At 35.8% G+C, this 15000-nt stretch overlaps 1 protein-coding gene across 1 annotated transcript in view; it reads right to left on the reverse strand.

The window, feature by feature from the left end:
* Positions 1-15000, reverse strand: part of LOC137653621 (adipokinetic hormone/corazonin-related peptide receptor variant I-like) — a 499465-nt gene that overhangs the window by 75025 nt on the left and 409440 nt on the right. The window contains exons 6-7 of the mRNA XM_068387185.1: positions 14997-15000; positions 12023-12213 (exon numbers count right to left, since the gene is read on the reverse strand). The exon at positions 14997-15000 is cut by the window's right edge and continues 135 nt beyond it. Coding sequence (XP_068243286.1) covers positions 12023-12213; positions 14997-15000 — 195 coding nt within the window. The remainder of the gene's footprint in view (positions 1-12022; positions 12214-14996) is intronic.

The following is a 15000-nucleotide window of genomic DNA, read 5'->3' on the forward strand; positions in this document are numbered from 1 at the left end:
TACAATTCCCACCAAACATGGTATCTGTCACTATATCAAGACGATGATGGCCACAGTATTTGCAAGATTCACATACTTAACCTCAGACATTATGGCAGTTCCTAAATTCATATTCGCCAAAATGGAAAAAAATGGGCCTCAGGCACGTGGTTGTTACCTCTGCAAGTCGTCCTAAAGAAGATTGGATTCCTGGCATCTTAACATGAAGACAGAACCAGACCACAACCCTCTCCTCATCACCAACATCACCTACCTACATCTTTCAATCTTTGACCTCATAAAGGCTAATATCTGGTGCCCAAAAACATCCACAAGACTTCCATCACCACCCCTTTTGACACATATTCTTTTAATTAGTCCTGTTTTTGCTTTCGTAAGGCAGGCGTCATATTTCACTGACTCATGAACAGCATCCTATGGAACCTCCCCTTCTGCATATGTTACGTAGCTGACATACTGATATTCTCCCCCTCCAAACAAGACCACCTAAGTCTCTTACACATCATCCTCGACCACCTGTAGAAGAATGGTTTAGCGTCGGGAACGACAAGTGTACCCTTGGTGCCCAGGAAGTGGCATTCTTGGGGCATTGCATCATTTCTTCGGACATTGATCCCCTCCCTGAGAATGTATCAGCAGTAGAGAAGTTTCTCATCCCCATGACTGTTAAAGCACTGCAGGAGTTCCTAGACATTGTGAACTATTGTCATTGGTTCTCGTCAGCCTTCACCACCACTCTTTCCCCCCTCTACGACTCCCTCAAGGTAAGCAAAAAACTTGAAGTGGGACCCACTTTAGGAGGCAGCCTTCTTCAACATAAAGAAAGCTTTATCAACTACTATTGTTCTCCCCTCTAATATACTGAATGCACCTCTTATACTCTCCACCGATGCTAGTGACAAGGCTGTACTCCAACAAATGATCAATGGATTAGCCCACTCATTGGCCTTCTTTAAATGAAAACCAACCAAGGCAGAATTCAGTAACTGTCTCTTCAATGGAAAACTACTGGTGGTGTATTTGGCTGTCTGTCACTTCTGCCTCTCCTTAGAGGGTGTGTCCTTCGTTATTTGTATGGACTACATGCCTCTCAGGCATGCATATAATCGACAGTCCTATTCTTGGTCTGCCTGCCAGTGCTCTCATCTCTGCCCTTTCTGAATACAACAGTACCATTCAACACATCCCTGTCAAACTGAATCCCGTTGCCGATACCCTTTCTAGAAACACATTGGCCATCATCCACAAGGGAATGGGTTGCAAGGCCTTGACAAAAGCCCAACTAAAGGACCCTGAGCTAAAAACCTGCAGGACATCCTGCTCGTCTCTCCATTAGGAAGACATGGCCTTCAGTGATTCCAATGCCATCCTCGTCTGTGACATCAGTACTGGTAGGCCATGCCCATGGATAGCTGCCTCTTTAAACTGACATAAGTTTCGATTGATCCATGGTCTTTTGCACTGATCTTGGCAACCTACAGCATAGCTACTGAGGTCGAAGTTCATATGGCACAGTATTACTAAAGTTACCCAGGATTGGATTCGTACTTGTACTTCATGTCAATCTTCAAAACTATATTGACACTCGGAATCGAGCATGGTCACTTTTCATCAACCTCAGCGTTGTTTTGACTACATTCATGTTGACATGGTTTGCCCCCTACATACATAACAAAGACTGCGTTACCCTTTCGCGCTCATTGATCCTTCCATTCACTGACCTGAAGCCATCCCATGCAATATACAACATCTACCTCATGTATTACTGCTTTGCTTTTCAGATGGATTGTAAGATTTGGCATCCCAGAGCATATTACTTCTAACTGGGGTAATATTTTCCCCTCAATATTCTGGACATCAATTTGGTTTCTTCTCAGCGTCAATGACCTTAGATGTCAGGACGCCAGAAAACCTCAAATCAATCAATCAATCAATTACGTATCTTTTTGGCATCACCCAACATCAGAGTACCGGTTACAACCCTGCAGCCAAAGGAATGATGGAGCATTTTCATTGTACTCTCAAAGCAAGTTTGATATCCCACTTGATTTCCACAATTTTCTGGGTCCTTCTTGGACTGATGACCACTCCTAAGAACACCATGATGTTGTCAGTAGCTGAAATGGTATATGGAAATCTGTTGGTTGCTCCTGCGAAATTTCTTCCATACACTTTCTACTTCATTGATCTCCACTTCCTATGTCAAGTTGTAGGGAAATTTACTACCTACTGTCAGACTTGGAAACCCCAGAAAATGCACATAATGATAGACCTACACACAGCAACACACATCTTCCTGAAGACCGACAATTACACGTTACCGCTTACGCTTCCATATAAGAAGTATGTAAGAAGAAGAACCCAAGTTGATTGTTATGAAAATAAGATCTGTTACATTGAGTATATTTGGGTGATTTTTGCAGCTTAAGGTGGCTTTTCTGCTAATACAAAATTTATGAAGGCGTGCTGGTCGTGTATATAACATTCAGTGAACATTTTGCAGAATGAAAATGTGTTAATTAAGAGTTTTATCTTTTGGGTGTCCTTTGATCGATGCGCATGTGCCAAGGCCCCTGAAAAAATATATGTGACGTCATAGTTGCGTAATTTTACGTAATTGTATCAATAGTAACGACACCTGACTTTGTTTTTGTGTAAACTGCACTCTACTGAACCTTTAATCACGGTTATTTCCCCAAATAGTAACCTCCAATACCCTGGAGATGTACAAAAACTGTCGAACAATAAACTGAACAAGAGGAAGAAGGAAGAATTAATGACAGCACTGAACACCCTCATTGAGGCAAACCGCTGGTCGGCTGGTAGTATTGCTACCTCTTCCTTGGAAAGAAAATTGGACAAGCTTCAAGAAGAATCTCGTGATCTTAAGGATGATTATGGAAGGATAGATTCTGAGCTCACAGTTCTTAAAAAGGAAAATGCTAATTTGAAGGAAGCTATCATGCAAAACCAACGCTACTTTGAAGTCATGGAAGCCGAGAAGAGATCCCGGAATATGATTTTCCTTGGAGTGCAGGAAGGAGATAGGACCATAACTGATACTGAAGGAGAAGCTATTATATCAAGTGAAGACAAGAAAAAGATCAATAGATTTAATAAGAAACTACAACGAGATGACACACATACATAGAAGACGCATGCTGTTTGGGAAAACCCACAACAAACAGAGTCTTGATCGCTAAACTTCAATCTAAGGGAGAGCGGGATCGAATACTTGAAGCAGCACCTACTCTCAAAATGACAGGCAGTGGATTTGCTAAAATATTCATAAAGAAAGATATTCATCCACTGGTTAGAAAGGAATTCATCAGGTTAAAGGAAGTTGAAAGAAGTGAAAGAGATAAACCGGTAAACCAAGGCTATAATGTTAACTATGACTCAAGTCAACGAAAAGTCCTTGTTAAGGGTAGATTTGTTGATTATTTTAGACCTTTGTTTTTTATGTAAAAGGGGTAAAGACAACAATTAATTATGTTCTTCGAATATTAATGGAAATGTTTCTAAGTTAGATAGCCTAATAAGTACTCTGATAGATTATGATATTGTATTTTTGCAGGAAATAAAGACGAGATATTCCTTTTCTTTATCAGGCATTTAATGTATAAGAAGTAAGATTGTTGAAGGCGAGGAACTTCGTGGTGGTGTGGCTGTTCTCATAAAAATCTATCTTTTCGAGAATCATGTTTATGATATAAATGAACTAAAAGACGAAGTGTGGTTTCGCCTCCGCCCTCTACCAGACCTCTTGTTTGGTGCGTTTTAATTCCATCCCCGGATTCCCTTTATTGCAGTTATGATCAGGATGGTTGGCTTGGATTTTTACACTCCATATTGCTGATGGATGATATTTTATTAGTCAGCAGCACAGAATTAGGTATCAGGTGGAAATTTCAAAATGCGTTGAATTATTGTAAGGAATATGCTTTTAATGAAATAACGGTAGAAGTTTGTGACAAATATACGTATCTGGGCAATCATATCGGGAATGCTCCCATATGCAAACAGGTTGAAGAGCATATTAAGAAGAATTCAAAGAGCCTGCGGAAGCTCCAGTCCTTTTTATCTAAAAATAATGATGCTCCTTTTAGTGTAAAAAGAAAGGTCTGGTCTGCAGGATTAGATAGTTCATTTTTTATGGGTGTGAGACTTAAATGTCATCTAATTTGAAAGCTGCTTGTAATGCTTACTTGAGTAGTTTGCGTGACCTCCTAAGTGTCAGAAATACAGTCTGCTCTGATTTAGTGTATTTAGAACCCGGAGAACCCAAGTGCAACAGCATTTAACAAGAAAAAAAAACAGCTAAAGTTTTTCGGAAAGCTTCGTTCTCGACTAGACTATGACAGAAGCTACTTTTCTACCGTCATAGATAAGGCCATAGAAGTACAGTCTCCGATAGCCATCTACATTGAATAGTCACAGAGAACCCAAGAGAATCCAATTTTAGACGAAAAACAAACACTAAAAACCAAAATGAACAATAACTGTGAGTCAACTTGACGGATGACTTACAAACAGCTCAACCCACATCTAGAGTCTCCAACATTGTAAGAAGAACACACCCTTTTATCGCAGAGCATCATCGAATTTCTTATAAACGGTTACGACTGAGTTCTCACTACCTTAAAGTTGAGATTGGTCGATGGTCAAGAATTCCCCGAGAAGAACGCTATGTCCCTTCAGATCTGCGCAGGATGAGATCCATGTCATTTTGAAGTGTCCTTTGCTCTTGCATGTTAGAAAATTTTGCAGGTATTAACTCTAATTCCTTTGAAGATTGCATGAACCATAATGACGAACGTGAACTATGTGAATATATATTCAGCATAACCCAACTTACTACTCAGTATAACTCTGAATAACTGCAAACACTGTAAATATTTTTTTTTTATATCTTGTAATGTATTTTTTTTTATATCTTAGGTTAGGTTTACATTTAGAGTTCATTAGAGCCCATGAAAAGTTAAAGATCATAATGGACAATCATTAGTTAATTTAGGATCTTTACCCCTTATTTGATCTACCTAATGTAAGAAATAGAATATGAAATATATATTTGCATCTGTATGAAAATGTAATAATTATTGTTAATAAATACCTAACTAACTAAGAGCCAATTACTTGTCATCCATTGTACACCAAAAAATTTCATCTTTAACATTCATGGAAAAGATGACTGAATCACCACTGACCATCTAAAATCTGCGTATTTCCTGCAAGACGCCAACAGCACGACTACTAAGGGCAGGATACTCTTTTTCCCATGCATGGCTACATCATTGAGGGAACCATGTAATGCAGTGCAGCAAGCAATGCCTACACAGATAAAGAAGAACACACTCTCTACGTGTTCTTCTATTCAGCACATACGGTAATCGCTGTTGGACTCCACGGATAAAAGTAATTAAATGTAACATAATAATTTCAACTATATTTTTATTACTGTTGTTATATTGTCAATTTGTATTGCATTGTCAAAATTATTGACAAAATCTGTTTATTTTACACGTCATTGTCACCCTTATTTGACCACTTGGGTCCCTATAAGTACCTATGTTGTTGCTTAATGAATTTAGTTGTTTGGGAGTTCTCTTCATATTAATTCCTACTCCACTGCCATCACAGATTATTCAATTTAATAAGAACTATATATAATTTTTCTTTGTAACTTTGAAAGAGAGATATGAAGTTGAAATAATTGTACATTGTCAAACATGCTACATAAAACATTGGTGTTAATACGTACCAGCATTTTGTACATGGTTTTTACTGTTTAGTTATATTCATTTTTATTTGATGTTGTATTTTTGAAAGAAGTCATGATATACAGTTTATCAGTTACCGAATCTTTTTGTGAACTTTAGTCCCAATTTATTGAATTTGGACAAACTTTTATGGGTATGTTTAGAGAAATCTTTAACAAGGTTAGAATTTAATACCCTATTAAAACTTTACTTCGATCATATAATAGATGGCATTGCAGCTCAGTGACTCACAAGGGATACAAATGATTCACAGAATGAAAGGAAAGTAAATCCTTCCAAATTCTTGAGTAATGAGAAAATTACTCACGACCGATATAGTTTATCCACGGCAAATTAATTACAAATTATATTACAGGGACCTAAATACAAGTTTTATTCAATAAATCATCATCATCATAATAATCTTCTCCACCTATGCCTATTGACGCAAAGGGCCTCAGTTATATTTCACTAGTCGTCTCTATCTTAAGCTTTCAATTTAATACTTCTCCATTCATCATCTTTTACTTCACGCTTCAAAGTCCTCAGTCATATAGGCCTGGATCTTCCAACTCTTCTATTGCCTTGTGGAGCCCAGTTAAACGTTTGGTGAACTAATTATTCTTGGTGAGTGCGAAGAGCATGTCCAAACCATCTCCATCTACCCTTCATCATGATGTCATTCACATATGGCACTCGAGTAATATTTCTTATAGTTTCATTTCTAATCCTGTCCTGCCATTCAACTCCTAACATTCTTCTGAGGGCTTTGTTCTCAGATCTACTAAATCTGTTGGAGATTGTTTCATTGCCATACCACGACTCATATTCATACAATAACACAGATCTCACTAAATCAATATATAGACTGATTTTTATATGTAATCTCAGGCGATTTGATTTCCAAATTTTACATAACCTAGCCTTCTGATTGCTTTTATCAATTTTTCATAAAACTCCAATTCTAATGACCCTGCATTAGAGATCATAGTTCCCAAATACTTGAATGATTCTACTTCATTAATCCTTTTTCCTTCTGATGATATTTCGTCTTCCATTGCATGCTCCGTTCTCATTATTTCTGTCTTTCTTATATTTATCTAGAGCCCAACCTCATGTAATATTTCATGCATCCTGGTAAGCAAGTATTGCAAATCCTATGGTATTCTGGTAATAAGGACAGCATCATAAGCATACTTATGTCAGCTAATTTCCTATTACCAATCCAGTCCACTCCTTCTCCAACATCTCCAACTGTTCTATGCATTACAAAATCCATGAAGAGGATAAACAACATAGGTGACAACACATTCCCTTGGGGTACTTCGCTGTTCTCTGGAAATTCATTTGATAGAACTCCACTAACATTACCTTTGCACTTTCTATGCTCATGACCAGACTTAATCAAATTTACATATTTATGAATTCCATAATAACGCAGGACTCTTCACAAAATTGGCTGATGCACACTATCAAAGGGTTTTCATAGTCCACAAATCCTATTGCTATACATGTTTTAAAATGAAAATTTGGTCAATACAACTTATACCTTTTTTAATTCCTGATTGTTCATCTCTCAGCTTTTCGTCAATCATTCTCTCCAATCTCTTTAGAATAGGCATACTATGTATTTTCATGACAGCTGATACCTCGGTAATCATTGCAATACGTCGAGTCTCTTTTTTTAATTTTTACCAACACTCCTAACTCCCATTCATTACATTTTGCCTCTTCATGCTAAAATCTACAAAGCAAACTTATAAGTATTCTGGGGGTTACTTAATTTTCGGCCAAAATCATCTCAGCAATTACTCAATCGTAACCAGGGGCTTTTCATCTCCTGAGTTTCTTGATGATAGCCTCGAATTCAAACACACTGAATGCATTCATGGGCACACCAAGGTCTGCATCAGCTGCATATATATCAATCAAATTATTCCCTTCATATCTCCTATTCATAACCTCACTATGGTACTCCATCCAACGTTGCCTTTCTTCATCCTCTGTAGTTATAACAGATCCATCTCTCTTTTTGATGGGTATATGCTTCCTCTTCTTTGCTCCCATAGAGGTTTTATCAGTAATTTTATGAGTGATTCTTACTCCATAGCCACTCCCTGAATTCATAGCTTTGTCAGCATAATCTGCTTTCCTGTCTAGATATTTTCTCCAGTTATTCCTGGCTTTTCTTTTGACTTCACTATCAATACTGGAATACTTAACATACTCTACCTTGTAATTTTCATTACTTCCTCGAAACTTTTAATTCTCAATTTCGATCTTTGTCTCTTTTCTATAATATTCCACGTATCATTTGATATCCATGACTTTCTCATTGGAACTGCAGATCCCAAAACTTCACTGCCAACTGACTGATAGATGTTCTTAACATCACGCCATTCTTCTTTAATTGTCTGCTCCTAGTCTCAATTCCTACAATCAATTGCAAAATTTTTTCTTTGCTCATTTTCTAGAAGCTTAGTTTTATCAAACCTAGGTATTCTATCTACATTTCTGTTGGGTTCTCAGTTTTAATTTCAGTGTGGCAATGAGGAGCTGGTGATCACTACCAATATATGCACCTCTATAGCTTCTTACATTTTTCAGAGTCCTCCTTTTCTCTTTGTTAATGGCTATGTGATCTATTTTATTATTTTAATTTCCACATGGTGAAGTCAATGTATATTTGTGGATGTTCTTGTGATGGAAAAGAGTACCTCCAATGATAAAATTGCTTGTTGAGCAAAAACTTATGAAATGTGCTCCATTTTTATTTGCACCTTCGCCAACACCATCAACACCCATCACATTATTATCATTGTTGATATTCTCATTATTATTATTATTATTATTATTATTATTATTATTATTATTATTATTATTATGATTAGCTAAGCTACGACCCTAGTTGGAAAAGCAAGATGCTATAAGCCCAAGGGCTCCAACAGGGAAAAATAACCTAGTGAGGAAAGGAAATAAGGAAATAAATAAACGATATGAGAAATAATGAACAATTAGAATAAGATATTTTAAAAACATTAACATATCAAAAGCAGGTATTTCATAAATAAACTATAATAAGAGTTATGCCAGCCTGTTCAACATAAAAACATTTGGTGCAAGTTTGAACTTTTGAAGTATTGCTGATTCAACTATCCGATTAGGAAGATCATTCCACAACTTGGTCACAGCTGGAATAAAACTTCTTGAATACTGCGTAGAGTGAGCCTTATGATTGCGAAGGCCTGATTAATAGAATTAACTGCAGGCCTAGTATTCCAAACCGGGAGGAACTGTCCGGGAATATCTAAATGTAAAAGATGATCAGAATTGTGAAAAATCTTAGGCAAAATGCGCAACGAACTAATCGAACGAGTGTGCCAGAGATTAATATCTAGGTCAGGAATTAGAAATCTAATAGACCGTAAGTTCCTGTCCAACAAAATAAGATGGGAATCAGGAAATAAAGAATAGACAGGAGAATAATACTTGAAACAAGGTAGAATAAAATAATTAAAATATTTCTTTAGAATAAATTGATCACCAAAAAATCTTAAAAGACTTTTTCAGTACCCCAATATTTTGTGCAATTGAAGAAGACACAGACCTAATGTGTTTCTAAAAAGTAAATTTACTGCGGAAAATTACACCTTAAATCTTAAGTCATAGAGAGTTAAAGAAACATTATTAATGTTAGAATCCGGATGTCGATGAGCTACTGTCCTTGATCTACTTACAATTATAAATTAAGTTTTATTAAGATTCATCTTCATGACCCATAATTTGTACTATGCAATAATTTTTGCTAGATCTTTATCAAGGGATTCATCAAACCCAGATTGACATTCAGGAGATGGAATTGATGCAAAGAGTGTAGCGTCATCTGCATATGCAACAAGCTTTTATTCTAAGCCAAACCACATCTATACCTTGGTTACTCCTTCCAACTTTAGCACTGGAGTCACCAATTTCTAATTCCATATCCCTCACTGGGATTTCATCTATTACACTCTGCAGTTTCTCATAATATTCGACTTTCCTTTCTTCAGGGGAAGTATTTGTCGGTGCTTAGCAAACTATAATGCTCAAATTACACTGCTTAGGTTTAAACTTTACAAGTATCAATCTACTATTTACAGCTCTCCACTCACCTAATGACTTTTTCGCTCTTGGTGTCATCATCATGTTCACCCCTCCTCTTCCAACTTCATCTGTACTTCCTGAATAAGTATACATGGCCTTGTTGTAAGGTTTCCTTATCACCCCCCTTATAACGTTTTTCACTTAGGGCTAAGATATCCAAACTATATTTCATAAATTCATTCTCCACTTGCTGTTTCTTCCCAATGTGATTCATGGTTCTGAAATTCCAATTACCCATCTTCAATTTTTCTTTAGTATTTATAAACCAGGTGATTCTTAGTATCTCGCTACGCCCGGGACTGGGGTCATTCTGACATATTCTCTTCCCATTGACTGACTAAATACACAGAGGATTCATTGGCTAGATTCATCAAAGGATAGCCAGTATTAAATAAAGACTCTTTAATATTTATTTTTAATAGCATACTATTAGTTTTTGAGATTTGTATGAGGTGTGGTCTCCAAAGACTTTCATGAAAAGAAGGATTAAAGATGTTTATGTATTCCAACCTGGTAGGCTAGGAAGGATAGGATGTATCAATAGAAAAAAGTATATATATATTCATAACAAAGAAAAAGAGGGAGATGGGACCATTAACGTGTTGCTCTATGGTTTTGTATCAGCATTGGAGATTCTGTGATGGGTTCAATAGAGAATTAACCCATAGGTCTATTCTGTACACACTGAGTCTGTGCTTTGCACATTGAAGTACTGGCCTTAGAACAGGAGAGACTTTATTTCTTTGGTATTTTATGTTGTATTGGATTCCCTGTTCTATCTTCCAGAAGAGTCCTTGGAAGCCATGCAGATCCTTCCCAAAGATAGGTTTTCCTTTGCCACAGCCCCATTTTTTGTAGATAACACATATCCTTTAAACTACTATAATTCCAAAACTAAATCGAACCTTTTTTTGGGCATCACAATAAGAGGCAAGGGTTTTAAGGAGAGGGATTAGGAAAACTCACAAGGTTCAGGGGTGCATCCTACGAGCCCAATATATATAAGGCACTGGGTATAACCTGACCAGGAGAGATGGGTTCAATGCATATGGACACTCCAACCTAAGTGACCTGCATAACAACAAGCCGCAGTATAAAATATCTTACAATCCACACAGCTGGCCGGGTGATTTGACTCTTAACCTTTCCCAGGTTACCAGGTTGAAACCTAACGGTTTCTTTAATTTTAGCTTAAAGAGTTGCAATTTTACCTACAGGGCTACACTGTAAGTTTATCATTTCATGTTATAAGCTATATTGAATCTTGGGTATGTACAGGCTGACTGTCAAATGCATGTAATTATGAGTTTTCAAAGGCATTTCAAAAACAGTTTTTCATTACAATACACCCCAGTTATCCTTTTACAAATTTCAACCATAAAATAAAATGAGTACATGCTGGAACAATTCAGCTTAAATTGTGTAAATACCTTTAAATAAATTCAAGAGGTCTTCAGTGGCTCATATCAAATACCCTGGTACAGCCTATGGCTATTAAAATTTCTGATGATATCCCCATTACCTAACTAACTGTATGAGAGTTTGAAGCAACGTTATTCAATAAAATTTTAACCACTTGTTTAATAAAAAAAAAATATACTGTGGTGTTTTGCTCTCTAATTACTGCCTAAAAAGAGTTATAATATTATAAGTGTATATATATAGATGCTACATGTTGCATGTAGTCATGGTTTAAATCATGACAGACATTTATCTCGAGACGTCTTCTGTGTTGTGTGATAGATTCATAGAATCCACGAGGAGTTACTCTTCTACACAATGCAATCTAAATGCATTTTATTAACAAAATGTGAGTATAAATGAATACATCAGGCAGCGTGACAATCATAAAAGCAGCGATTCAGGCATATAAAAAAAGAATCCTATCTTAAGAGTCATTACAAGAAAAGAAGATATATGCCTATACGAGACAAAAAACTTGATAAAAGTAAATTAGCATCAACAATTTATATCTAAAAGCAGCATGCTATATAGCAAAGGACCAACAGCTAAAACAACCATATATAAAAATAATAGAAAATACAAGGGATTTAATCAACACAGGATAAAAAAGGGTGATATTCTTTATTTTTAAAATATACCCCATTTGAACTGACCTTGGCCTGTAAGTGGAATTGAGTGCCCTGGGAAGCAGGAGTTCCGCTGTGTGGTCCATGACCTCGGAATTGGTAACTGTTGATTCGGCTTCCCGCCGACTCCAATAAACCCGGGAGGACTTGAAGCTACGGCACTCGCAACTCCGTGAGTTAAGTTGGGTGTTCAGGGTGGTCGACCTCCATGTCTGAGTCTGAGAACAGAGGGGTATGGGTACCCTGGAGTCAAGCAAAGTTCCTGATCTAAGCAAAATCTCTGACTTGGCCTAATTTCTCTCAGTTTAAGTCTGCTCCACGTTTTTCCAATCTGACTTGTCCTAAGATTCCCAATATTAAAATGTTATTCTCAATTCTGACTTCACATAAGCTGTTTGTGTCAACCTGTTCTTCATCTTTCAGCGAGGAATTGATACAAATTTATTAGTCCTAACCTGCTCTGTAAATTTAGCCCTGCATACGAATCTCTCAATTTTGATTTGGTAGTGTCCGAAGTCTGACTTGGTTAAACTCTCTCAATAACCTCTTGCCTTAAGACTTGTTTTTGTCTTTTTAATACATTTCTATTTCAAATCGTACTAATCTTCTAAAATCTGGTCCCTCATTAGCATCATAACTTTGACTTTGCTAATTTACCATCTTCAACTCCCCCCCCCCCTACAAATATGGTGACTTTCCATAAGCTTACTGATTAAGATCTGCCTTAAGTTTTACATCTTTTGAACGTATATATTTTTCTAAATAAGAAATTGCATTGAACTTTTCAGACTTCACCTCCCAATTTCTTCTCTATGACCTATAAATCTCCAAAATATACTCAAAATCTCATTTCCAAATTCAGACCTGCACATTCCTTACCACTACTAACCCAATAAACTTATTTCACAGTCCTGATACGCTACAATCTAATCAATGATCTCTTCAATACTTCCCATTTCTGACATACCACAGCCTCCTTAACTATGGCCTACACTTAGCTTGTTAATCCAAAGCCTCAGGGTTCAACACTGCTCCAACATTAAAGTTCTAACCTCTGATAAGCTTCTTAGTTCTGGCATTCTCCAAACTTTTCAGTTATGTTTTACCCCATATTCACAATTAAGTTCTGAAAATTCAAAGTTCTAACAATATATAAATTCCTCAATGCTAATGCGATACAGCTTTGTGATACTGGTTAGTTCCAAAATACATACACAAACTATTTTGAGGAACCATCTATAAAATAACTTAGTCTTTATAATTCGGGTCTGTTGTCAATTTCCTGTATATGACTAAATCTTGTTCAATAAAAACTACCAATTCTAACATCAAGATGCTTAATTTCAACCTTCTCTAATCTTTCCAGTTCTGGACTGCATTTAGCTCTAGAAGTTACACTTGTATTAACTTTATACCTAATCATCTCAAGTTCCACACACACACACACACACACACACGAATATATATATATATATATATATATATATATATATATATATATATATATATATATATATATAATATATATATATATATATATATATATATATATATATATATATATATATATATATATATATATATATATGTATATATATATATATATATATATATATATATATATATATATATATATATATATATATATATATATATATATATATATATATATATATATGTATAGCCTATTATCATTTCCTTGCAAATGCTACACTTTTGAATTTTTTTTTGTGCCATGTCTTATCATTCTTTCTGGTCTTTTGTTGACACTATCCAAATCTGGCATGGTCAAAGCTTCTCAATTCCAAACACCATAGGACCCCCAAATCTAACTAAAGCTTAAAAATCCCATATGTTTTCAACGTTGACACAACTTTAATTTTCCAATATTGAACTGCCTTAACTTTCGTGTTATGAAAAAAAAAAACCTATAAACCTAAACTTTTTCCTGTTCTAAAGAATTAAATTTAGACCTAATCTAGTCTGTGCAATTTCAAACATTCAAGATTTTCAAGTTTGTGATGTGCCAGGCTTCACAATTCTGACTGTCCTTTAATTCATGAACCCGTCTTTCAGGAAACTTTTTAGTATGGTTTTACCAAACCTTCAGGGTCTGTCCTGACATAAAAATCTTATATCTGAACAGTCTTAACCTTCTCTATTCCGGTCTTTCTCGACCCTCACAATTTGCATTTACCATGCACATAAAAAAATTCTGTCTCACGCATTTCTTTCCTAAAATGTCAGTGGCCTCTCAACCCAGACATATACTAAGTTTCTCAACACTAATTTGTGACAGTATTTTCATTCTCTTCTGTTTCATGAGTCTCTCATTCTGACATAAATTTAAAACTAATCAAAGATCTTTAACACCAACCTGACCCCAGTTAATAAATTCTGAATTTTTAATCTCAAATCTCATTCGAATACAGATTACAAATTATGACTTGGCCTAGGCTTGAAATTGCTTACTTGATATAAACCTTTCACTTATGGCTCTCCAGGTAACTCACTAAACCCCTTATTCTAATGAGCATAAGGCTTTTTAATTCCAATTTTGATAAGCTTCTAGTTCTAAACTCAGCTAAGCATAGAAAAAGACTGTTGTCTTAACAGTTTAATATTCATACGAAGGGTAAACTTTCCTTCAAACAATTATTTTTCAGTGTACTCTGAAGAATTTACAATTACGTCCAAAAATAATTCTATCACCCATTCTGCAGGGCAAGATTTCTATGCAATACCAAGAAAGTTAAAGCATCAGACAATTAACAAGAGCGATCGGAACAAAAAAGTATTCTCTAGTTAAACAATTAAGAAAAACATTTGCTACGGAAGGATCTATAATACACATGCATGATCAATCAAGCTCATAATAAAACCATAGTCTCCATGCAGACTCATGCTATACGGCTCTCTATCAATACATAGGCTAATCTACGTTCCTATATGCAAATGTATCTGTTATCTTTTGTCATAGCAAAACTTTCGAATAACTTACCACA

The sequence above is a fragment of the Palaemon carinicauda genome, chromosome 1 (genome assembly GCF_036898095.1).
Source record: "Palaemon carinicauda isolate YSFRI2023 chromosome 1, ASM3689809v2, whole genome shotgun sequence".
Lineage (NCBI taxonomy): Eukaryota > Metazoa > Arthropoda > Malacostraca > Decapoda > Palaemonidae > Palaemon > Palaemon carinicauda.